General features: G+C 43.3%; 2 protein-coding genes across 3 annotated transcripts in view; one reads left to right on the top strand and one right to left on the bottom strand.

Moving 5' to 3' along the window:
• The first annotated feature begins 3,805 nt into the window (after positions 1 to 3,805).
• On the top strand, positions 3,806 to 11,618 carry IL4 (interleukin 4). Its single transcript, XM_008691633.2, has 4 exons — positions 3,806 to 3,959; positions 4,236 to 4,283; positions 9,125 to 9,247; positions 11,457 to 11,618. Exons 1-4 carry the CDS (start codon positions 3,825 to 3,827, stop codon positions 11,547 to 11,549), a joined length of 399 nt encoding a protein of 132 aa, XP_008689855.1. The 5' UTR covers positions 3,806 to 3,824; the 3' UTR covers positions 11,550 to 11,618.
• A 7,116-nt stretch (positions 11,619 to 18,734) lies between these two features.
• KIF3A (kinesin family member 3A) overlaps positions 18,735 to 26,262 on the bottom strand; it is a 51,671-nt gene continuing 44,143 nt past the window's right edge. For both annotated transcript variants that reach the window (XM_040622468.1, XM_040622469.1), the window contains 4 exons: positions 25,101 to 25,154; positions 24,676 to 24,744; positions 23,976 to 24,100; positions 18,735 to 21,997 (listed from right to left, as the gene is read on the bottom strand). In XM_040622468.1, the coding sequence (XP_040478402.1) occupies positions 21,949 to 21,997; positions 23,976 to 24,100; positions 24,676 to 24,744; positions 25,101 to 25,154 (297 nt within the window). In that variant the 3' untranslated portion in view covers positions 18,735 to 21,948. The remainder of the gene's footprint in view (positions 21,998 to 23,975; positions 24,101 to 24,675; positions 24,745 to 25,100; positions 25,155 to 26,262) is intronic.

The following is a 26,262-nucleotide window of genomic DNA, read 5'->3' as shown; positions in this document are numbered from 1 at the left end:
AAAGTCTACTGTTATTTCCCTGGCCTTATCCCACCCCTGAAATAAAACAAAGAAGCTTTATTCTGCTTCTGAGCTACTGCCCCTGGTATTACACATGTCTTCTGATTTCTATCCTTGCCCCCACAACATTAAACCTGGGGTGCAGCCCCCAGTGAAGGTATGCACTCAAAAACACCACCGCTGAATACATGGACAGCTTCGAATCCTGCTGACCTCCCCCTTCTCCAGCTCTCCCTCAACCCCAAAGCTCTGAGACATGTGCTCTGCACCCTGGACCTCCCTCCAGGATGTCCGCACTTCGAGGTTTTAAAGTCCTCAAAAACTCGGACCTTCCCTCAAAAACAGTATGCACCATTTACTCCAAATAATAGTTAATCTGGATTTGAAGTCTCCACCTATCATGGAAGGAACTCTGTCTCCCCATCTCTGTAGTGAAGACCTCACTTACCCTAGCAAAGAAACAAATAACCCAATTAAAAAAGGAGCAGAAGACCTAAATGGCCATTTTTCCAAAGAAGACATGTGAACAGCCAACAGATGCATGAAAAGATGGTCATCATCACTAGTCATCGGGGAAATGCAAATCAAAACCACAGTGAGTTATCACATCACCCCTGTTTGAACGCATATTATCAAAAAGGCAAGAAACAACAAGTGTTGATGAAGACCTGGAGAAAAAGGAACCCTCGTGTGCTGTCGGTGGGAATGCGAACCGGTGCAGCCACTGTGGAAAACAGTACAAAAAATCCTCAAAAAATGACAAATACAAATGCCACGTGATCCAATAATTCTACTTCTGGAAATACATCCAAAGGAAAGGAAAACACTCTGTCGAAGATATACGTGAACTCCTCTGTTCACAGCAGGGTTATTTACAATAGGTCAAGACATGGAAACATCCTAAGCGTCCACTGATGGATGAATGGATAGACAACTTGTGATAGATATATATACGTATGTACACACACACACACACACAGGAGTAGTATTTGGCCATAAAAGGAAGGAAATCCTGCTGTGTGTGACAATATGAATAAGTCTTGAAGGTGTTATGCTAAGTAAAATGTTAGAGGAAGACAATACTGTATGATCTCACTTATATGTGGAGTCTAAAACACACACAGACACAAAACCAAACTCATAGAAGAAGAGTTGAGATTTGTGGTCACCGTAGGGGGAGAGGAAGGGGGAACTGGATGACAGTGATCAAATGCACAAACTTCCAGTCATAAGATGAAGAAGTCCAGGGGATGTCATGCACAACAAGATCCCGTACTTAACACTACTATACGGCATATTTGAAAATTGTTAGAGTAAAACCCTAAGACTTCTCATCACAAGGGGAAAAGCATTATTCTTTTTTTGTTGTGTATAAACAAGATGATGGATGTTAACTAAACTTATTACGGTTATCATTTCACGATATATGGAAGTTAAATCACTATGCTGTACACCTTAGACCCATACAGTGCTCTATGTCAATAATATCTCAGTAAAACTGAGGGAAAAAAAGAAATACCTATTCACAAATTAAAAAACAAAACAAAATAAAACAAAACACTGGTGTTTCAGTCAGTTAAATGTCTGCCTTTGGCTCAGGTCACAATCCCAGGGTCTTGGGATTGAGCCCCACATGAGGCTCCTGGCTGGGCAAGGAGTTTGCTTATCACTCTCCCTCCGTCTCTCTCCCCTGCTCATGTTCTCTCTCTCTGTCTCAAATGAATAAATAAAAAATCTTTAAAAACACAAACAAAAACAAAACTTAGGGGCACCTGTGTGGCTCCGTTGGTTAAGTGTCTGACTCTTGATCTCCAAGTCTTGAGATCGAGCCCCACCCTGGGCTCTACACCAGATATGAAGCCTGCTTAAGATTCTCTCTCTCCCTGTCTCTCTACCCCTCCCTCCACCTCCCTCCACCACGTGCTCTATCAAAACAAAACAAAAAACTTACCGAGAGAGATCTAGCCTGTGTTCCAGCTCTTGGGAGGTAACTTCTAAACCCCTAGAATAAAGAATTTGGTTGGCCTTTGTTACCAGTTCCTGGGAAGGAGCCCAAAATCCTTGGGACTTCCCAAATCATGAGAGTGTCCGGGCCCTGAGAGTTTATGCTAATTAGGCAACTCAGGGTGGGGACCAGCATCACTAGTAGCCCATAGTGATATCAACTGCGGGGCCAATGATCCCATCAGTCACACCTACAGAACAACACGCCAGTGAAACTCTGGACACCGAAGTTCAGGTGAGCTGCCCTGCTTGGGAGTCCCCTGCGCGTTGTCACACATCAAGGGGCCGGGGAAGCGGCACGTTCTGACTTGATGGGGAGAAAACAGAGGAAGCTTCATGGTTGGGACCCTCCTCAACCTCACCCTCTGTCTGTTCTGTTGGCTCGGTGGTAATGGTATCCTTTTGCTGTAACACAGCTATAACCTTACGTATAGGGCTCTCCTGAGTTCTGCGGGTCACGCCGGCAAATTACGGAACCTGACAAGGTAAAGGGAACTTTGGATTTGTAGCCAATTGGCCAAAAGCGAGGGCGCACTGGGAACCCTTGAGATTTGCAGCTGGTGTCTGAAGTGAGGGCAGTCTCGTGGAGGCCACGTCCCTAACCTGGGAAGTACAACCCAGCTCCGCATAGTTGGCGTCAGAAGTCACTGCACTGAGTTTGGCAAACTCGTGCCACAGTCCAGCGGAAGGATCCAAAATCCGGTCGCAGGGCCTTCCTCATACACTTACCTGGATCCTGTCCTTCACGGAGCGCAAAGCACTATAAAAAGATCCAAGGCACAGGAATAACTTAGCAGGAATCCTTTCTACGTGACCTGAGGAAATCAGTAGGGAGAGGAAGGTCAGAAAGCAGGGGAAGGGAGTGGACGGGACAGAGAAGCCAAGTCTCAGGAGCAAACAGCCGAGCGGTGCTGGGCACAGGAATCCTGCTCCACTGCGTGCGTAGGAGGGGTGCCAGGACCTCACTGGGGCCATGGGAATTAGATATGGGGCGTCGACAAAGACAACTGATTTGTAAACCAGGAAGATTATGGTTCTTTTTCCTAATTAGCTGAGGATGTATTTAAGTTCCATTTACAAAGCGGTCATTCCTAACGCCTCCAGATAGACACGCTTTGCCAAGGGGCCCCCGTATTGCTAAGGACCTGTGGACCTGATGTGACCCAGACTAAGCACCACCTGGTGGCACCAGCCTTTTGCCAAAGTCCTAAGCCTGAAGGAATGGCATGCCTGAGTGCTGGGACAGGAGAGAGTCTGCCCATTACTTTCCTTCCACCTCAAGAAAGAACCCCAGATCAGCTTTTCCACAACAGGAGAGTTTCCAAGATGCCACCCATACTTGGAAGAAGCCAGGCTGAAACACTATTCAAGTCAAACTTTCTTGATATTACTCTATCTTTCCCCAGGAGGACTGCACTAAAACAAATTCGGACACCTGTGGCCTCTTCCTTCTGTGCAAACAAAAAGCCAGCAGCAACCCCAAGCTGATAAGATTAATCTAAAGAGCAAATTATGGTGTAATTTCCTATGCTGATACTTTGTAGTTAATTTTAAAAAAAGGTTTCATTTTCCTATTGGTATGATTTCACAGGAACATTTTACCTGTTTCTGTGAGGTAGTTTTTCTCCTGGAAGAGAGGTGCTGATTGGCCCCAAATGACTGACAACCTGGTGTAACGAAAATTTCCAATTTCCCTCATTTTCCCTCAGTTTCAGCAATTTTAAATCTATATATAGAGAGATCTCTGTCAGAATTGCATTGTGAGCCTCTCCTAGTAAACTGATTTGTCTCATATTGTCACTGCAAACAGAGATCTATTAATGGGTCTCACCTCCCAACTGATTCCAGCTCTGGTCTGCTTACTAGCACTCACCAGCACCTTCGTCCACGGCCATAACTTCAGTATTACCATTAAAGAGATCATCAAAACGTTGAACATCCTCACAGCGAGAAACGTGAGTAAGCTATCAGGCACCATCTCTCCAGATGTTCTGGAGAGGCTGTGGGTACTTCTTAGACCTTGAGAAGAACATCACAGCTTCCAGAGAAGCTGGTGGTTGGTGGTTGGTGACAGACAGGGAGCAGAGCGCAGATTTCTCTGCAGCAGCTTTTCTGTCCTGCGCGGCGATCGCAGGCAGTTTGCGCGGTTGGAGGGAGTCAGGGCTACCCGGCAAGGAGCCCTCTGTACAGCTGGAAGTGACTCTGTCTCTTGCCCTCTCGTTCCGGGCCAGGACACGTGCATGGAGCTGACCGTCACCAACATCTTCGCTGCCCCAAAGGTAAGGGCTGTCCCGGGGTCTGCTTTGGCACGTGAGTGACTTGGGAGAGGAAAACCATCCACGGGGGTTCGAACAAGAAACTTTTTAACAGAAAGTGAACAGACCCAAATTAACTAGAAGGCGTTAGATGTTTTTAAGAACGAGAATTCTGATCTTTACTCTCAAGCATGTTTTAGTGTTTCTGGTTTCACTTGATTTAGAAGATGTGTAATGGAAAGCTTGGATTTTTGTGATCCTAATTCCAATCCTGGTCGGGGAACGGCTCCTTCTTTTCCTCCTATATCCCAGCCTAGCACCTGGAATATAGGACGCGCTCAATAAATGCTTGTTGAAGGAGAGTTTTTCTGGCCCGCACATTTCTGAAAAACCAAATGCTGTCACAAAAAGAGATATGGAGATTACAGGTCGAGGGAGCTTTCATTTTGTCTAAGAGACTTCCTATGGCAACAGAGAAGGTAGTGCCAGAGGCCCTCCTTTTCCACAGCCTGGTCATCTAACAGCCCACTGGCTCCAGGGCGGCTCTCCAGAGACCCTCGGCTGCGATGTCCTGCCAAGCCCCTTCCAGCCCGGTCCAGAACTGCCCTGCCACGCGGGGTCCCACACATCCCTGGCCCTGGCTGCTTGGGCATCTCGCCTTTCCGCCTCCTGTACCGTCTCACCCCCGCCCCTCTATCTTTAGTGGGAGGAGACAGATTTGACAGCTGATAGTGCATTTTCTCTGACAAACATATGACTACAGCCATGTCAATAGGTTTGTGCACATCAGTTCCTGTTTTCATGGAAACACAAGACTGAGAATGAAAAACCCAAAGCTTCAATTTGCCAATGGTCTCCTAACCACCTGCTTTCCACGCGGACTAGAGGGGACGGGGTGGCCAGGAGGGCGGCTGTGCAGGTTGGCCACAGCCACACCCCAGCACCCGGGCCACAGAACACACCCGTCCTACTTTGTGAGGAAAACTGTTCCTTGGGCTTTGTCTGGACCATCGCATCTCATTGGAGATTAGTCGAGGAATCTGATATACAATACTATGTAATACTGTAATATAATCATATATATTATGTAATATTAATGCATAACGTATCATATTCTTTAATAATACATATTACGTAATTTTGTCCTTTAGAATCTCATCCTGTTTCAGACTCTGTCCATCAGGAGGCTGGAAGGACTTGGAGATTCTGTATACATAGAGAATTGTATAATATATATCAGCTATTAGCATTTTATATATGTAGGAAATAGCCAGGAGCCCACTGGGCTGTGCCCTGGGTACTCAGATGGCACCACGCTGCCGAGAGGGCTCTGTCAAAGCCAAGGGCTGGGCCCCAAAGTGCCGAGCGTCTCGAAGTGACACAGCCTGTGGCTTTAGCCACAGTTTTGCCATTAACTAGCTGTGTGGCCTTTGGCCAGTCTCCATATCTCCCTGTGCCTCGGTTTCCACATTTGAAGATATGAAAGTGATTTTGAAAGTTGGTTGGAATCCAATTCTTGAGTTAGTGGAAAGTGTTAGTATAAAATGATATAACTCTTGGTTAAAGGTGAAAACTGGTTATAGGGAAGCAGTAATTCTAAGAAGGAGGGGCCAGTGGCTGGAAAAGATCCAAGTCTCTGTGACTCCAGTCAGGGCCAGCCGTAGAAGACCAGACCAGTCTCACCCTTGCTGAGGTGCAGGCCAGGCCACACCACGATCTGGTGTTCGTGGCCATCCTCTTCATCAGTTAGCACACAGGCCCCTCACCGCATGGGTAGACATCTGCTGAAACGAGTCCCCACTGCCCTCCTTCACTCCCACCTGTCTCACGGGCTTTCCTCAAGCTGCTACTATTCCTCCTGGATTACCAACCTCCTTGTTCCATTCTTTCTTTTCCTCAAAGACACAGCCCTGCTTACTTATTAAGATATTACAGAATAAGGAAAGGCTGTTATTTTCAAAACCCACCAAGGTGGTATGTGGGAGGAAACGTTACCTCTTCATGTTCCCAAAGGAGGACATCTTTCCAAAATCCAATGTATCAGTTTTCTTTCTTTGGGGGATCAAGAATTCTATTATCTCCAAGTCAGGTGGGATCCTGTTCTTGGGAGTAGCTGGAAAGAAAGTGTGGAACTGAATCCTGGACTTCACAGGCAATGCCTGCCCAGTACCTCTGAAGCTAAGGTGGTCTGGGAAAGGGCAAAGTGGAAAGCAAGCAAGCTGGCTGGTCTCTGACGGATGTCTTGGGTGGACCATTAGTGGGAGGTATTTCCTCCTTTCCAAAGAGAGATCAAGTCCATGCTTCCTCGGATAGTTCTATGCCAACCCTCAAATCCTTTTTTTTTTTTTTTTTTAAGTAGAAGTGAGAGACTTTCTCATGTATAGCATTGGCTCATTAAATTTAGGCCGAGGTGGGGATGATGAGTACAGCACAACGAGGACTAGATTTTTATGGCCCTAGTGAAGCTAGTCAAGGACCATGTTGGAAATCTAACAGCGTCTCTGCCACAGAAGCCCTAGACGGTCTTCCACCACTTGCTGCTACCCCCTGAGTGCCAGGCTTCTGTCTAGAGTGGGCCCAAGTTCCTCCTTTTCAGTCTCTTTTCCCAAGCAGTCCGGAACTGCAAGGTCCAGTAGGCTGTGGCGAGCAGACGCCAGCCGTCGGTACGGAGTAGAATTCTATAGCTGCAATTCCAATGGAACTAAAACCTTAAGGTCTTCCCGGAAACTGCCTGCAGAATGAGTTCTTTTTAAGTTTTTTTCTTTTAAAGTTTTCCCATTTGATTCAAACTCTTTTCAATTCCTATTTTATCCTACTTGCCTTTAGCAAACCCTTTGAAGAATCTGCCTGAGGGTGTTTTTCCTGTATTACAGGCTATATACTCAAAGCCGAGGCAGTAATTTCTAGGCTCCAAGCCAAAGTTTTAGAAAAGTCTCATGAGGTTTTGATGAAAACATAAGCAAAGGGGCTCTTCTCTTTTTGGTCTTCTTGAACCTCATTGTTCTCTGTCCAGCGGCACAGCTATCTGCCTCCAAGTGCACACACGGCCAGCATCGGCCTTACCCTCCGCTTCACCACCTCTGCTCACCCACTAAGCCTCCAAAGATACGGAGACCGACGGGGGTTTCTTGACTCTCGCAGCCCAGAGATATTTCCAGGAGGGCTCTTGGCCAGTTCATTAAGCGTGTGTCCTTCCAAAGGCCTTGCCAATAGGCCATCGAGGCCCACAGGGGAACGGGAAGCTCTTGCAGGCTAGGATTCTAGTACTTCAGTTTGGGTCTAGATCTTCCTGGAAAAACCCTAAAATATGAAATGCACTTCTAGAATTTAGCCTAAAGAAATAAGAGATGAACACACAGATTTACACAGATGATTCACTGCCACAATACACAAGCAAAAAACTGCAATGATAGGGTATTACCCTATTACCCAATTATGGTACAACTATGCCATGGGGTCCCGTGCAGCTCTCAGTCCCATGTTCTTACATACTACTGAATGACTTAACGCTTGTACTATGGATTGTGCAAAAAGGCTACAGAACAGTATCAATAGTTGGTCCCCATTTTTAAAAAAGTATTTTTAAAAATGGAAAGATATTCATCAAGATATCAACAGTTATCTCTGGCTGGTGGGACTGACTGAATGCATTTTTGCTGAATATATATTACCTTTACGGTAAACATACGTTACCTTTATAATCAGAAACAATATGCAAGAACTTAAAAAACTGCCCCAATGGTACTTCTCATCTAAATCCCCCGGTGGTTTATGTTAATGTACATTGTGATTCAGAAGGTAATCACAGGCGTGAGATTCTGCATTTCTAACGAGCTCCCAGGTGATGTCCGTGCTGCTGCTTCCTGGACCACACTTGGGGCGGCAAGGGACTAAAGCATGTCCGCGCAGAGGCTGGAGACAGCTTGATCTGAGCCAGATCAGGCTCAAGCGAGGACCGTTCTCCGCACTCCATGATTTCATTCTTCAGTGCAAAGTGACAGGACACACCAGGCCTGGTTCAGACTGAGTCACCATCCCTCTGACAAGTTTCCCAAAAGACCTATTTTCCCACCTGTATATTCCCTGTTCTAAGGCCCAAACATTTCTAGGAAGAGCCATGTGGCCAGACACACATCGGGGCTGCCAGCATGCCACGGAGGTACTGACGCTGCATCTCCTAGGCCAAAGGGCTCTTCCAGAAGCTGTGTCCACGGCCGGCAGAATCGCACCCTCTCCCAGAAGCCTCTTCTGATCTCACGCCTAGCCCTAATCTTGGCACGCCTCTCCAACTGTATGGGTAGACATCTCATCTCCTCACATGGACCCCAAACTTGGCACACACGGTCATCTCCCACAGCGCAGGCTAAATGGAGAGCACGGCCCAAAGCACCAGTGTCCAGGCCACAGGATGGGCACTCATTTATTCAATAAGCATGCAGGATTTCCAGGGAAACCTGGACTTTAAAACCTTACAGCAATGAGACAGAGCACAATCTGATGACAAGCTCATATAGGCTTGCATGGTGGAGAAAAATGGACATAGATCACAGGCAGAGACGGATGGTTCTAGACTCAAATCCCCACTCTGTCATTTACTTAATTGAGTGCCTTTACTCGGGCAGCCTTTCAGCAAAATCGTCTAAGGGAAAAGAGAAGTTTGCTGCATTTGTAGGTAATTGGAAGAGGTCTTTACTGTGACCAGCAGCCTTCATTCACATGAAAGGAATATCTGAATACTGATCCACCGTGAGCAAACTCACTTTCTCCACTTGTCCTCCTGAAAAGAAGCAATCACAAGGAAAACCGTCTCTCCCATGTTCAAAACAGAGCTAGCACATGGCTAACTGTGGCATTTCTCTTTCTAGAACACAACTGATACGGAAACCTTCTGCAGAGCCACAACTGTGCTTCGGCAGCTCTCTACACACAGCTGCTCCAACAAACTCCTCGGAGGGCTTCACAGGAACCTCAAGACAATGGCAAACATGGTAAGCTGAATCGTGCCACCGCTTGGCTCCTGATGGACAGCAGCCTGACTCCTAACCGTTCCTCCTTAAGAGTCATAATACCCTTGATTAATCAACCCACTCGTTCACTCTGCAAATATTAGTTGAGGCTCTATGAGCGCAAGCTGCTGTTCTCGGCACTGGGGATACAGTGCCTGCTCTCACAGAACGTTCTAGTGGGGGAGTTAGAAAAGCAAACAAACACGTAATATTATATCCAGTGGTAGTAAGTGCTATCAAGCAAAATAAAGGAATAAAGAATATAGGGGTCAGGAGGGAAAGGGCTGACAGTTGGTGACATCATCTGAACAAATATTTGAATTAAGTGAAGGAGCAGGCTATATGACTAACTAGGGAAAGAACATTTCAGGCAGAGGAAATAGTTGTGCAAACGCCCTGAGGTAGAAGATCAGTAGGAAAGCCAGGATGGCTGCATCAGATTAAGCAAAGAGGATTTTCGTAGATCACACATGGTCTTTGGACGCTACCCTAAGTATGGCAGCATACACCCACAGGGTTTTGAGCCAAACAGAGACTACAATCTGATTTATGTGATTTAAAATGATCACTCTGGCTGCTGTGTGGTAAACTGAGTAGGGCTAAGCACAGAAGCAAGCTGCCCTGCTGGGAGGCTATCACAGTAACCCAGGTTGGAGGTTATAGTGGGTTCAACAGATTAGCGGCAATAGGTTGTTAGATTTGGGATATAACTCAAAATAGAGCCAGAAGACCCACTGTGAGAGGTGAGGGAATGAGTAAAAGCGGCCTCCTGGTTCCCAGCCTAAGCCTTTTGGGAGAAGGTTGGTGCCTAGAAAACTGGGTGCAAAGCAGGGCTGGAGGTTGAGCCCAAGTTCAGGAGTTCAGTTTCAGATACCTCTTGGATAGCCAAAGTGGAGACGCTGCGATTATAGGAAAAGTAAGAGGCTTTGGGGAGAGGTCACGACTTGTGTATAAAATGAAGAGTCCTCAGAAAGATGTCATTTAAAGCCCTAGATCTGAATAACACAGAGTAAGAGATACAAGGACTAAGCCCAGAAGCACCCTCACATACAGAAGTCAGGAAGAAGAGGGCCAGCAGAAGACACTGAGAAGTAACTAGTGAAGTGGGAGGAAACGGAAGAGCGCGTGGTGCCCCAGAGAGCAAGTGAAGAAACTCTAAACAAGGAGGGATCCAATGTGTCAAATGCCCCGGAAGGTCAAGTCAGATGAAGATGAGAAGGGCCAATGGATCTGGGATGATAGCTGACAGGAGCGGCTTCCACAGAGAATGCCGGTGGGCAGGAGTGAAAAGAAAGGGGCAGGCGGCACAGGAAACTCTTTTGAGGTGTTCTGCTACTAGACTGCAGAGAAACGGAACAAGAGCTGAAGGGCAGGAGTGAGTAAGGGCAGTTCTTCTGAGGTGGGGCATATATCCAGCAGCGTAATACGCCAGCAGGAATGATCCAGCGGAGAGGGGAGAACTGGTAGTGTGGGAAAGAGGAAGAGCCCAGAACTGGGGACATTTATCCCCTTGCTGGGCCTGTCACCTGATTTTTAAGGGAAGGTAAAGGACTAGGGAGCTGACACTACACTCGTTTTCTATTTTAATCCTTTTAATTACCCTAAAAAGTAGGGCACAATTGTCCCCATTTACCAAGGGAGGAAACTGAAGCTTTTATAAATGAAGTAGTGTGTCCTAAGCAATGTAACTAACGACCGGACAGAGCGGAGGTCCAAACTGAAGCAGTGACCTGGCGTAGGTACATGGAATCCTTTCCACGTGAGGTGCTGTCAAGCTGGAGTGCTGCCGTTTACGGGCAGGAGGGCAAATGGAATGAATCTCTCTCTGCGGTCCAGGTGGCCCTCAGAAGGCCCAGTACGGCAGCAGGCAGGTCGGAGCCTCCGCCTCATGTTAGACCCCTAGGCGCACCCAGCTGTGACACACCTCTCCAGAGTCTGCGGCAGCCCCCACAGGTACACAGGTACTGATGCTACAGTAACCACTTCTAGGAGTCTATTCGCACGCCCAGAAGAGCCGCAAACCGCGCTGGCCTCGTGGCCGACACAGACTCCCAGTCACACTAGACAGGAGGCCCTGTTTGGAAAGAACTGTTCGGGTGGCAAGTGCCAGAGGAGGCCTGACTCAAGTGGACAGGCATGAGAGACAGACTCTGAGTTAGCAACGCAGGCTAATGAAATGTTTCTTTTGCAGACCTGTTCGGTGAATGAAGTCAAGAAGAGTACGCTGAGAGACTTCTTGGAAAGGCTAAAAGCGATCGTGCAAAGGAAATACTACAGGCACTGAAGCTGAATATCTTAATTTATGAGTTTTTAATAGCTTTATTTTAAAAGTATTTATATATTTATAACATTATAAAATAAAGTATATGTTGAATCGAACAGCAGGGCATCACTTCAGTGGCATTGGCTCTATTTACTGGACAACTCCTGGGGAAACCAATTCAATTTACTACGAGACTAAAATTGGTATAGAAGTGAAAGAAGACCACTCCCCTCTCAAGGAGTTCTCCTTCCAGATGGCGATGTAACGCACAAAATGATTAAAGAGTACAAGGCCACGCTGGATGTACAGGACAGGAGAGTACGCAGAGCGGGTCCATGAGTACCACTAACCACCATCTAATGTTGAATAAAAAAAGGTGCTAACTGGATGCTTAGAACATTCCTCCCTCACTGGCACACAGTCATCACACTGAGTCCGTGGGGGGGTGGGGAATAGAACTCCAGCACACTACACGGCTCTGCAGTGAACAGTATTTACAGTCCTGATCATGTGAATTCCCTTGATTTTCAAGTCTTAGGACCAACCAACCAACAAAGCACAGATGACTTAGCTGGAATTACAGAACAGACCGAATGCTATCAACCTGATGGTACAAAAGGTACGGCTGCCTCTACCGGGGACGGCGTCTGTAGACATTCAGAATGGCCCAGTGTTTGACATGCCGTCCTAGGCTGCCCTCGACCAAAACTGACATGCCTCGACCAAAACTAGGCTGTCCCAAACCCCTGGTAAGAGAATCGTTTTCCTTCGTACCAAGAAGGTTGAGAGGGTACCAAAATCTGCACGTGGCGTGTGCCCAGCTGACTTCGAGGAGTTCGTGCTGTGAGACTTAAAGTCCTTATGAGGTTGTCTAAAACTAAAAAACATGGGGCGCCTCAGTGGCTCAGTGGGTTGAGCGTCTGCCTTCGGCTCAGGTCATGATCCCAGGGGTCCTGGGACTGAGCCCCAGGTCAGCAGGGGAGTCTGCTTCTCCCTCTCTCTCTCTCTGCCCCTGCTCATGTGCTCTCTCTCTCTCACTCACTCTCTCTCTCAAATAAATAAAAACTTTAAAAAAATAAAATTAAAAAATAAAATTAAAAAAATAATACGTCAGCAGGGCCTATGGTGGTTCCCGGTCTGCTGTGTTTGTGACAGGATCAAGCGTGCTTTACTTGTTGAGCAGAAAATCGTTGTCAAAGTGTTGAAGGCACAAGCGCAGAGTCAGGAAAGCTAAATTAAAAAAATTAAGCTTTTATGAGTCATAAAAAAAAATCAAAAGGCTTAAAAAAAAAAAGTACAGCTGAAAATGGTTGACAAGTAAAAGCAGAAAGAAAGAAAGGTAGGGGACTAAGATCCCAGCTCACCTGGGGAAGGGATTAGTTGAACAATACTGTCTAAGAATGATGAATAAGAACAAGAGATTTAAGTACGCAAAACTGACAGGTAATATAAGGCCTAAAAATAATTTACTATAAAAAATTTGGAAGGGGTAGTATAAATGAGGTAAACCCTCACTTTTCAGGAGGGAAATTCACACACAATATCTAACGTTGGGAAATCAAAACCTAGTTGTCAAGAGTGGTCATTAGATGATGATTGCTGTAGCTGGGGTGGGTACCAGGGAGCTAACTGTACTCCTCTGCTTTTATGCACGTTTTTAAGTTTTCATAACAGAAAGTGGGAAATAAAACCCCACAGTAAGTGAATTGAGAAATCTTTGTTTTGGACTTATGCTAGTAGCATAAGGTGGTTTGTTTTGGGAATAGGACTTGGAATAAGATCAGTGAAAGCAAGACAGAAGACTGTTGGCTTTCCATGTGAAATCTGTGACCATGAGCATAAATGAGAAAATGTTTCTAAAAATTTAAGAACTAAAGTTAAAAAGACAGACAATAACAAATATTGGCACAGATGTGGAGAAGCTGGAACCCTCATATATTGCTGGTGTGATAGGGAAATGATGCAGCCACTTCGGAAAATAGTGTGACGGTTTCTCAAAAGGTTAAACACAGTTACTATATGACCCAGCAATTTTAATCCTAGGTAATCTACCCAAGAAAACTGAAAACTTATGTGCACACAAAAATCTCTATGCCAATATTCATCACAGCATTATCCATAATAGCAAGAAGCAGAAACAACCCAAATGCCAATCAACTGATGAAAAAATAAACAAAGTGTGGTCTTCCTACGCAACAAAGTACTACTTGGCAGTAAAAAGAAATGAAGTACCGATACATGCTACAATATGGATGAATCTTGCAAACGCTAGGCTAAGTGAAAGAACACAGACACAAAAGGCTATATTTCGTATGATTCCATTTATATGAAATGTCTGGAAGGGGCAAATCGATAGAGGGCAAAAGTAGATGAACACTAGCCAAACTATGGGAAGAGCCCAGTGTCCGTCAACTGATAAATGGAAAACGAGTACTCAGCCATCAGAAAGAATGAAATCTTGCCATTTGCAATGATGTGGTTGGAGCTAGAGCGTACTATGCTGAGCAAAGTCAGTCAGAGACAGAAAAATACCATACGATTTCACATATGAGTGAATCTAGTGGAATTTAGGAAATAAAACAGATGAACATGGGAAGGGAAAAAAAGAGGGCAGCAAGCCATAAGAGACTCTTAATGACAGAGAACAAACTGAGGGTTGATGGAGGGGCCGGGGGGAGGGAGAGGGCCAGATGAGTGATGGGCATTAAGGAGGGCATTCGTTGTGATGAGCGCTGCGTGTAGAAGTGATGAACCACGAAACTGAACTCCTAGAACCAGTATTACACTCCACGTTAACTAGAATTTAAATAAAAATTTGGAGGAAACACAATAGTGGTAAAAAAGGTAGAACACTGGTTGCCAGGGGCTGGGGGGATGAAGGACTAGGGAGCAACTCCTAGTGGACACAGGGCTTCTTTAGGAGAGAGGAAAATGTTCTCATAGTAGACAGTGGTGACAGCCGTGCCGCCCTGTGGGTATACTAAAAACCACTGAGTTGCATGCTTGAGAAAGATGAACTTGATAGTATAGGAGTACACTTACATTATATATCTTAAAGCTGTCATTTTTTTTTTTAATTAAAAGGGTGAACAAAAACAGGGGCAAGTTGTTGCAAGTTGCCTTTTGAAGCCATGCTCTCTGCAAGAATATGGATCTAGTAACAGTGAATGAGCGCTCGCGTTTCCTCCTCGCTTCCACGTATGTGACAAAAATTAATACTAGCGCTAAAATTATACCAAAACATGTAACATCTTTTTAACCCTTTCAAAATAAGGGAACAAATCAAAAGCTTAAAGTCTCACCCTGACCACAGCCAGTTTCACCCTGCCCACATAAAATACCAGCATGCCAAGGGCAGCAAGTAACTAAGAGAGTCATGGAGCCTTCTAAGGCCATGCTCAAAACTTCAGTTTCCTTTCTTCTTTGATTGAGGCTCATTTGCATTCAATGGCTAATGTGAGCTGTAGTCTGCCACAGGATATGAGTTGTGGGTTATATTTGTGTACGAGGCCAGGATGGTAAGAGGAAAGATTGTTGGGAAGAAAGACTTAGAAGCGGCCATCGGAAGGACAGGCGGGCTCCAGGCACGTCTGTCATAAGCTTAGTTTCGATGGTTAAGATGCAACTAATATTTCTATTTACTTCCGGATGGGTGGTTCTGGGCTCTGCATGGAAACACCCAATAATAAGCCCTTGAGTTTGCCCAGACAGCGAGAGCACATGAACTGAGCACAGGGACATGAACACACATAGGAAGAATAAGGGAAGAAGCGGGAGTTCAGGGAAAGGTGCGACAGTTGTTATTTAAGCTCTTTCACTGGGGAAAGTGAGCAGCCAGCGCTTCAGGGGGAAGGGGACGCACGTGCCTCTGCCTGGCCCAAGCAACACACGACGACGACGATGACGACGACGACGAGGACGAGGACGATGCTCAACCGCTCCCTCCCTGCCATCAGCCATCCACACCTTTTGCCAATGAATGCACTGTATCTACATCAGTAGCTAAGAGATATTTCTGAATAAATGAATGAAAAAAAACATGTTTCACTCAAATCTATGGTTGAATGTCTTTTACTGAAGCATCCTTGGGCCACAGTTAGGAAGGTACGGGGTTGGCGGGAGGGGGGCTCTTGTTGCTACTGGCTGGTGCACACCAGCGAGCCTCCCACACATGTCATCTTGGAAGGCCTCTCGGGCTGCCCAAATCATCTGAGAACGGGGACCGCGCAGAGGGCGCTGCGCCCCTTTCGCACGTAGCACAGTACATCCCGGTCCAACAGCGTGCAAGGGGAGCCTCTCCGTTCCTGCCGGCTTCCACGGAGCACGAGGCACGCACTTTCCCTGCTCCCGCAGTCTGAGTCCTTGGTTCAATGCATCAGCTCCAGCTGGAGATGCATTCCCAGGCAGAGAATGAAAATCTAGTTCGCGGTCCTGCCCAGCGTTTCCTGAACTGGGTTCGCCCCGAGTGCTTGGACATGTTCTCCTCAGCTCTCCACAGGGCAGGCTGCCCATCCGGCCTTCTGTCAACTTCTCTTAGCTGCACGCGCTCAGGCGCCCAGCCAGCTGCTCCTTATTTCCTACTGGCCGGGGAGAAACCACACACAATCATGGTCTCGTGTTCTGCGGGCTGGCCGCACAGCCGGGTACCTGCTGGTCAACGGGAGTAAAGAGAACAAGGGAGCCGCCTGAGAAGACAGGGCGCTGGGCTCCTCTGGCTCAGGACCAAGCGAGTCTCCAGGGCTCAGGTGTGCATATCACCTGTTGTCCCAGCTGCCATCTAGCTACCCCTTCCCAACCTTTCCACACGCTGTTTCTCTAAAACACAAATGATGTCAAGGACCCACTTAAAATCCGTCTGTGGCTTCCCATTCCCTACTGAAAAGTCTTTCACAATAGGGTCCTGGCCTATCGCTTTTTCCTTTTCAGGCTCGTCTGTGCCAATGGCCCTCTGCCCTCTGTCCAACATCCGACCCATGCTCCCCCAGCCACATTCATGTTACCCGACTTGCTGCAACATCTCCAAAAACACTTTCCCTGGGAAGAAGCCTCTTCTGACCTTGTGGTCAGGTAGATACGTGCTAGATACCATCTGAGCTGCTCGGGAAGAACACCGGTCCTGGCCGCTCACCATTCCCACTCCTGAACGACAGCCCTCGACGTGCTGTGCTGACATTCTCATTTCTAGGGTCACCACTCCCTCCTGAGGGAAGTTGTGAGCATCGAGAAGACCTTCTACCCAGTACTGTGTAGGTACACAGGAATACAGAAGACACCAGTGATGGAGTGGCACAATTCGTGATGGAGTAGAAATCAAGGCCAACATAATATTTCTGTAATGACTCTGGTACTTTTAGGTTGGGTTAGGCAATATCCTCTCACTAAGATTAGCATCAACTCCGAGAAATATTTTATGCAGTTGTAAAGTCCCAGTTAAATTCCTTTGTACCACTGGAGAAATAAAGCCTTTGATTAAACACTAAAATTTCCCCAGCCCTCTGAAAAGGAGTGGGGGAGGGGAGCAGGTGTGGAAGAATGTGTGATCTGTCTTATTCTTTAGTCAGAGCCATAAACGTGTTTGGGTAAGACAAAGTGATGTTCTGATAACGTTGATAAAAGGAACTTGAAGATTGGGTCACAGGAAGCCCAAGATAAATGCTGAGAGGAAACAGGTTCTTTTTGAAGTAGCCTCTTCGTAATCATTTTCCCACACATTTGTTTAACTTCGGAAGGAGGACTGAAGACCTGATTTGCTTTGCAAATGAAACAGCCTAAGAATGAGACAGTCAGCTATTGTGACAAGCGTGTTTGGAGGCTCCTCCAACTCACTTTAAGGTTAGGCTGTGGCTTCAGGGCTGTTCTGGCAAGCCCTGGCTAACTGCGGTCCCCTAGGCTGGTCCTCGGCTATGGTTTTCACTCTGTTTTTTGTTCTCGGTTTTTTAAAAGAGATTTCTCGAGGGTCTTCCTTGGGACAGTCCATGTCCTCAGCAGCATCCTGACAACACGGGCGGCAGCAGGGTTCCTGCGGGTATGGCTCGGTGAAAGTGTCGGAGCTCCAGCTCGGCTGGGGAGGATGGGCAGAGGACGCAAAGGCGGCCCTCTCTATTCTCTGGCTTAGGCCATGGCGGGCCTTTCCTCTTGTTTTCATGTTCTACACGCTGTAGGAGTGTGACCTAAGTTAGCAGTTGGGAAAAGGAAGACAGCGAGCGCTGACAGGGCCAGAGGAGTCACCGATGCAAAAAGCACATTGAAGTCCTCTGAGACCTGCTGATGAATCACAACTTCTCAGTGCCTGCCAAGACTTTCTTAGGGCCACCCAGCACGGAGCCTGCTAATTAATCAATGTCTGTTACAAGAATTCGTGGTTAACAATAATCCAAGCTATGTTTTGTTTCACAGATTAAGCTTATTAAAAATTGCTGAAAGAGATCATGGGATCTTAGCACTAAGAAATGTCTCCATTTACCTTTTAGTCAGATATATTTTACATACACGCCTCTTTAAGTTTCTGCTCTCAAATACCAAGTGAAAAGGATAACAAAATTTGGATAAAAATATTTTTGGTGAAAAGAAGGTTTTGTTCTTTTTTTTCAAGAGATAAAGAAAGTGCAGGGTGGGTGGCAGAGGCAGAAGGAGAAGGAAAGAATTTTAAGCAGGTTTCACACCTAGCACAGAGCCCAACACAGGGCTCGATCTCACGACCTTGAGAACATGACCTGAGCCAAAATCAAGAATGCGACGCTTAACTGAATGAGCTACCCAGGCGCCCAAAAAATAAATGTTATCAATTAGAAGAAGCACATTGTACTTTTTTATTTTTATCTTTTAAAGATTTTGTTTATGTGAAAGAGAACACTAGAGAGAGAGACAGAACAAGCATGAGTGGAGGGCAGAGGCAGAAGCAGACTCACCACTGAGCAGGGAGCCCACCTCCCCTTGATCACAACCTGAGCTGAAGGCAGATGCTTAACCAACTGACCCATCCAGGTGCCCCAGAAGAAGCACATTTTAAAACCTTTCTTCCAGGTTTGTGTTCCATAATGATTTCTGTTTCGAGACTCACAAAATGAAATGTTTTGGGTATAAAATGACACAGGGCTCTTAACCATACAAAATTGAGACGCCAAGCACAAAGACCATACCTACTAATATCAGGATGGACATAAACACAAGACAGTTCAGGAAAGAAGCAGACCAGCACTAGAGGTATTAGGTAAAGATTTTTATTTCTAACTTAACCATGCTGCATGTATACATACAATATCAATATATACAACTTGAACAAATACAATTTATACATAAAATACAATGAAGGTGTGGCTTTTGAAATTAATGCAACAAACTCATTATAAGATCTGCAATTTTGGCCAGTATATAGTATTGTAGTAATCCTACTGAAGTTATTAATGATTTAAATTAATCAAACTATAGTATAAATTCAAAGGCACTAGGAAGATCTAGGTTTTCTTCTAGCATTTTAAGAACAAAGAATCACTAAAAAGGAAAACAAATGTATACATTAAGAAACTGGGCAGACACTGGCGTGCTTAAATGTAAACTCTACCCATTCCTTAATTTACAGCCCTGTCAGAAAGAGAAGGACTTTCCTTAATGTAAGAGTTAAGGGGAGAGATATTTTTAAGACTGAAAACAACAACAACCCAAAATCCATAATCATAACTTTAAAAACCATGTTACAGATGAAGTAGCACTGCCCCCCCCAAAGGAACCTTAAATTTCTTGCTGCAAAAAAGGTCCCCTTTTCCCAGAAAAAAGAAGACATACCTTGGCAAATGGACTCTACTTCCACATAGATGCAGGCCACCCCCCTATACTTCGATTAAGCTTATATTTTACAGGAATCTAAACAAAAATGGGGGGTACCACTATATTTTAATACCCTAATTATTAGTATATATAATTGAGGTTTTAAAACAGGGTTTGTTAAAGATCATATCACAATTAACATTCTACCAAGGCTCCTTTTAATAAATAACCATTACTTTTTTAAATTAGAGAGAAAATATGCACTCGACAACCTATTTATATGTGACACTTATTTAAAATTTGCCTATTTATTTCAAATAATGAGCAGGTTTCTTCATCTATATCCTTTCATGAAATTAACACCGAAGTTACAAAATATTTCATTTTATGGACAAAGACAGTACACATGAAGAAACCACAGAATTGCTATGATTAAAGCTGAATGAATAGTTTCAAAGTCAGTATCCCATGTTTTCATATGGATATTCAAGTCTGGCTTGAATATCTTATTTTGGTATTTCATAAAATGAATATCTAATGTACATCTGGTATAATCAGTTCTAATGTAAATGCTTAAAAAAAAAACAACAACAACTACTAAAGCGGCCTGGTTTGTAAATTCCTCAATGTTCTGACTTCTTACAGACTTCTTTTTGTTACGGCAGCGGAAGTGGAATGGAAAAATGAATCTAACAGACTGGCTTAAATGTCCTGTGTTTTAAAGCTTAATGCAAAAGTTATTCCTTTCCCACAGCAAAGGGCATACAGTCAGCGATATTCTAAGAGCACTGTATGGTGACAGCGGGGAGCAACGCTTGTGGTGAGCACAGCATAACAGAGCAGGTGAGGTCACTGCGTTGCCCACCTGAAACTAATGTCACACGGTGTCAACTCTACTCAAATAAAAATGAAATAAAATAAAATAAAAATAAAGATAGTCCTTTCCTATTAACTGGATGGTTAAAGGTTAGAAATAAGGACTTTTAAAAAGAAGTCTGCATCGGTTTTTTCGTGGTAAAATTCAGATTTCTCTAGAGCAGTTACTAACAGTTAAATGCGCATCTACAATTCCCAAGATATTCTGTGCACACAAAGCTTTTACAAGACACAAATTTACCTCTAGTCTTCACGGTACCTAAACAATGCCCCACAGAAGTCATAAACTTCTAACTATCTCACACATTACAAAGAAAATGTTGCCAGTTAAATGCAATTCTTATTACCTAGTAAATATTCACTATACACAGGACACTTAGTACACCACCTTTGAAATGTACTTTAAATTTAGGGACACGTTTTTACTACCACATCACAAGTACGCCACCTACGCTCACCCCCACTCTATACACAGCTTTGTAACTACAAACCAATATTTAACCAAACTTATTAAAATACTGTTCACTTAGTAAATACTTATTTATGAAGTCTCAAACTTGCAATCAATGGACTTCAGGGCTGATTACATAATTTTGAAACTCCTAAAAGATATGATATTAAGTTGTTTAGGTGTAGCTTAACTTACAAAAAATTTAAAATTTTGTAAGTAGCCAACATAAGAACAATTCTATTACAACTTATTTACTATAAAATAAAATTTCTTATCTTTAGAGGAATATGGTCTAACTGGGAGTTGTCAATAAAAGAAATTCAGGGAAAATATTTTCTTTTTATAAAATATGAATAAAAACAAAACAAAGTGTATTAAAGCCAAAGAATTAAAAGATATACATATTTTCTGCTTTGGTTACATTTTGTGGAAAATGGAGACCTTTCTCAGTTGGGAGATCCAGAGCAATTTCCATCACAGTTTAGAACTCAGACACAGGAAAGCAAGAATCCATTAAGTCACACTTCAAAGTAAATTTCAGAAAATATACACATACGGGCAAAGATCAGTGACCAGTATTAGCTTCTTAATTTTCTGCAACTGTGACTCCTATCTACATACAAATTCAATGCTTCAAGAGAACACAAAACCAGAACAAAAAAAGTGCATTTGACTTGAAGCAGCAAAAAAGGTCAAGAGATACAGAAGAAACATATTTCCAACTTTTGTATTTTAAACATGTATACTTTTAAAGATTGATTGTTGAATTATAAAATTTTCTAAGATCAGTGAGATGAGTCATCTTATACTTAAAACGCAATGAATGTTAGTATAAAAATGAGAACATTTTTAAACAGGCCAGGCGGGTGTTAGGATCGAATGATGTCTTAGATAAGCAGCCCACGTATTCATATATGACAGCACAACAAAGGACAATGAGACCTGCTACTTTCTGTGTGCAGAACAGGACTTACGTTTTTTTATCTAGTTACCTAATTATTACAGCAGTTGAATAAATCACTAGCAGACTTATGTGTACATTTAAACTGCAACTCTCTATAGTATGAGTTGCTCCCCCAACTTCCCTGCACAGTATAAACTGGAGCGTAATATGACAATTTAAAGAATTACCAGTTGTACAATTTTAATATGACATTAATATTTATATTGACTAAGACTTATTAGGCAACTCATTAGTTCCAGTCTTACTCCATGATTTACAGCTTCCATTATTTGAAATTACAGAATAGTCTTCAGTGTTTTAAGTAAAGATTTTGTCCAGGCATGAGAATATCACTAACTTTTATTGTGACTTTAAGTCTGTCACATTTACTGAAGTAAAGAGTCAATTACAGTTTCAGGCTTTGCAGAACGCTTTCTGTTTGGAGGAGAGAAAAAGAAAACATGAATGCTTTCCTAGAAGACTGAATGCAAACACTTTACATTATGTAGCAGGTAATACAGGGTGGCCATAAGGTCTAGAAACAGGCCAACATTTGACATGGCTGACTATGTTAAGAGACCAATGAAAGCCCACCTTTTTAGGCCAGGGGGAAGTTGCCCAAAGTAGGTGCAAGGGCATGGCACTCCACGCTACCAACAAGAATGTAAGGGACTGAGTGGATGAAAACTTCTAAAACTGGACTAAACAGGCCAGGCCAAGTGGGCTGCATGCTTGTCAGACCTGAACCCCTTGATTATCTGCTCTGGGGCATGCTGAAGGTACAGGTTCATTCAGTGAAAAAAAAGAGACACAAATAATCCTAAGCAACACCTTACAGACAATGTGTAGGGACCAATGGAAATGCTACATGAACGTACTGTGTTCACTGGAATTTTGCTTGGCATATTGAACTACGCATTTCTAATGAGGATATCCCATTGAACATTATCAGGTAAAGTAACACAGTATCAATAAACCTTATATTGTGTATATTTACCTATGTTTATGGCCATCTATTGTTTTCATAATACAGAAGGCTAATTCTGGTACACAGAGAATGGTAAGTGTGACTCATCTAATGTAGGCTCAAATGAACTTTTTTTAATGTGAAACCACAAAATAAATATTTTTAAGTGAGCATTCTGAAAACTGTAACCACATACCTTATCAAATTATTTGTTTCAGGTCCTTATGCTTAAAAAAAAAAAAGTGACTAAACACTATGAGACGTCATGTAAATAACCTGGATTTTTGGCTCCTCCTTTGAAACGAGAAGATCCAGAAACAACGAGCCCTTTATTCCCCAAACTAACTAGGAACAGGGTAGGAGCCACTCACTCCAGACAGACCACTCTCCACTTTCCCCAGTCCCAACCACTGCCTATTTTTCTTCTACACTGAAGCCAACTGCCTTACCACTTATCATCACCCTTGCATTGTAATTTTTCTTATTAACTGCAGAGTGAAGAGGAAAATACCTCCCTTAAGAAATGGACAAACAAAAGATCTAATGGGATTTGTGTTTTTTTTATTTCTTCATTCACTAAATACACACATCTGGCTTCTGTTGACATAGAAAAGTTTTCAACAACTGGCACCCAAATGCTAAAAAAGGTAAAAACGTGTACATTTTAAAAATGCTACTGATACCTCCTGAGTTCAACGATACCAAATTTATAAGTTTTAGGTTATATCTATGATATTATGTAACACAAAAATACTAAAACCATACAACTTCATCTTACATGTAACTCAGAAGTCTATATACTCAAAGTAGGGGAAAAATAAGCTTAGTATTTCCTATCATTTCAGGAGCCCCAAGTATTACAATCAGTTTAAATAAGCAGAATAGTATTTGATGTAGGGAAGGGAGAGAAGAAATAAGCTCCAGCCATGATTTCCCTGGGCTTAGGTTATGATACATCCAGACTACTCAACAGTCAAAACCAGCTCTCAAAGGAGAGGGAAAGATGGTCAGGAAAGTTTTCTTTAACTGGTGATTGAGAAGGTCAAGGTTCTTGGGGCAATGTTCGTGATAGAAAAGCAGGGCAGCAAATACAAGACCTTGGGAATCGACCAGGTAAATGAATCAGCATCTCACTAGAAGAACTGTTATTCAGAACTAAGAGATTAAGATAATAGATGACTTCTAATACATTTGGATAGAACAAAGTAAATTAAAAATAAACTCTATTTCTCAGGAGGACTAAAGAAGTTGGAAGACTTAATTTAATTCTTTAGTTTTACTTAGTTAAATCATAACTACATAAGGACTCTGATTATTTGAATACATCTAAAATGCAGCTTTTCAAAACAGCTAAAATATTTATTTTGTTAACTAAATTTCCTCTCAATGTGTCTAATTAGCATATCCCACTGCCTTTATTTCCTAGTACTGAAAAGCAGTCCTTACCTTCGCCCTGTCTTTGGCCTTGCTTTCCCCTTCGAAGTCCGTGGCCTCTCTAATTTCATCAAGGACTGCCGGAGGCTCTCCTCAGTGTAGGCAAGATACACGTGGGAAAGGTCCACTTCAAAGGGCTAAGTAAAGAGAACAAACACAAGACACTCTCACAGGAAGGATTCAAACCAGATGTGGGGGGGAAGATGTACAATAATGAATACAGTCCTAGAAAAAACCTGCAGAACACAAGACCAAAGAAATGTCTAAGATATATTCTAATGCCACTTGTCTCAAATGTATTCACCAAGGGGTGGTAAATAAGAAGCCCTGACACACTATAAATTCCTTTATAGGAAAGGGAAACTGCTGCTGTTTTCCCTGCAGCTGCTGCTTTTGCTGACCCAAGTCTAGGACTAGCTTGGGGACATACAGACCCATTCTGGTCTCTATCCACCCCCGTGGCCTGGAAAGGTGGTGAATAAGGGTGCTCTGAAGACGCCACCATGCCCCCTCCTGCCATACAAAAAGTGAGCCTGCCCTCATGACGGAGGGGAGCAGAAATGTCCTCTATCACCCCTCCTGGGGCTTCTCTTTCCAAAAGATCCACCGATTTTTCAGCAGAGCTGATTTATATCATATTGATAGCACAATTTAGTGACCCACATTCCTAATAAAGGACTATAGTTACAAAAGAAAAAAAAAAAGCACTTACATCTTTCTCTTTTTTATCAGGAGCTGGAGTCTGCTTCCTCATGTTATTTCCTGTGTAGGCAACACATTTCTCAAAAAAGGGAAAAAAAGGGGAGAGAGGAAAAATGTCTTAATTAGCAATTAATACTGTAAGTAAGGCAAATTACTATGAGATATACTGATGTCACACTCATAAAATGTGCCAGAAATTTGAATGCTGGAAAAGAAAGGGATTTATGGGTCATACAGTCCTATGAAGCCCCATTTACACCATTTCCCCTGAAAAGTCTGTGTGTTATAATACAGTTAATTAGGAAAACATCCATCCTACTGGATTCTCATTTGATTCATTCTCTGGACTATCTTTCTCCCCTCGCAGCCAGCACAGATCCAGTGTATAGGAAACACTCCATAAGTATTTCATGAAAGGATGAAGGTAATACTCACTAGCTGCCATTCTCCTATGTCTTCATTCCAATGGACGTAGTTTTCAATCATTTCCTTTTAAGAGTCAAAGACGGTCTACTTTTAATATTTAATAACATTTGAAATACTGACAGGAAGATACTCACAAAATTAAAATCTTAATATATTAAATTAAAAAATGCCTAAAAACATTATATACAGCATTATCTTTTTTATACATTTAAAAATATAGACTTTTGTGGGGCACCTGGATGGCTCAGTCAGTTAAGTGTTCGCCTTCTGCTCAGGTCATGATCCCAGGGGGCTGGGATCAAGCCTCATATCAGGCTCCCTCCTCAGCGGGGAGACTGTTTCTCCCTCTCCTTTTGCCTGCCGCTTACCCTGCTTGTGTTCTCTCTCTCAAATAAATAAATAAAATCTTTACTAAATAAATAAAAAAATTCAGACTTTGAAAGAATACATGTAAATGCAAGTAAACTATATTCTTATATAAAAAGCAAGGTAAGAACATGAAGAACATGGGATTCAGGATAATGGTTACTTTGAGTTGGAAGAGGTAAGGGGTGGAAGAGGGAAGGGGGAAACCATTTGGTTAGAAGTAGGTTACTGCTGTGGTATTAGCTTTTGTTACTCATGACAAGTTCACTACAAAATAACCAAAACAAACAAACAAACAGACAAAAACTAACCAACTAAATAAAAGCAGGTCATCCAAGGACCAATAAGGAGAATGTGCCATGAACCAATAATTAATTCTGTGCACCTGAGGTCCAAAGGAAAAAAATATCAAAGCTTATTTTCAGAAAAAAATCTTCATGCTATATAGAGACTCAAAATAAATTTTTGAAAAATCAGTATGTTAATGTTTACTAAAATGTACTAGAAAAACGGAAATTTTGAGTAAAGAAAATGGCTGAGATTTTAAAGTTATACTAGAATTAAGAATCAGCATCCACCTGGAGATGGCAGTGATGATTGCAAAACACTGTGAATATACTTAATGTCACAGAACTGAATTTTTTTTTCTTTCAAGATTTATTTATTTTGGAGAGAGTGAGGAGGAGAGAGAAAGAGAGAGGAGGGAAGGGCAGAGGGAGAAAGAGAATATCAGGAAGACTTCCCACTAAGCACAGAGATAGATGCAGGGCCCGATCTCACGACTCCTGAAATCACGACCTGAACT

This window comes from Ursus maritimus, unplaced genomic scaffold (assembly GCF_017311325.1).
Source record: "Ursus maritimus isolate PB19 unplaced genomic scaffold, ASM1731132v1 scaffold_5, whole genome shotgun sequence".
NCBI classification, from domain to species: domain Eukaryota; kingdom Metazoa; phylum Chordata; class Mammalia; order Carnivora; family Ursidae; genus Ursus; species Ursus maritimus.
Note: the sequence above shows the minus strand (reverse complement) of the source record. Positions and strands in the feature narration are given on the sequence as shown.

Excerpts from the sequence above, each read along its gene's own strand:
- IL4 (XM_008691633.2), top strand. The coding sequence starts at position 3,825 with ATGGGTCTCACCTCCCAACTGATTCCAGCTCTGGTCTGCTTACTAGCA. Across the intron at positions 3,960-4,235 it reads ACATCCTCACAGCGAGAAAC|GACACGTGCATGGAGCTGAC; the intron begins GTGAGTAAGCTA and ends GTTCCGGGCCAG. Across the intron at positions 4,284-9,124 it reads ACATCTTCGCTGCCCCAAAG|AACACAACTGATACGGAAAC; the intron begins GTAAGGGCTGTC and ends TTCTCTTTCTAG.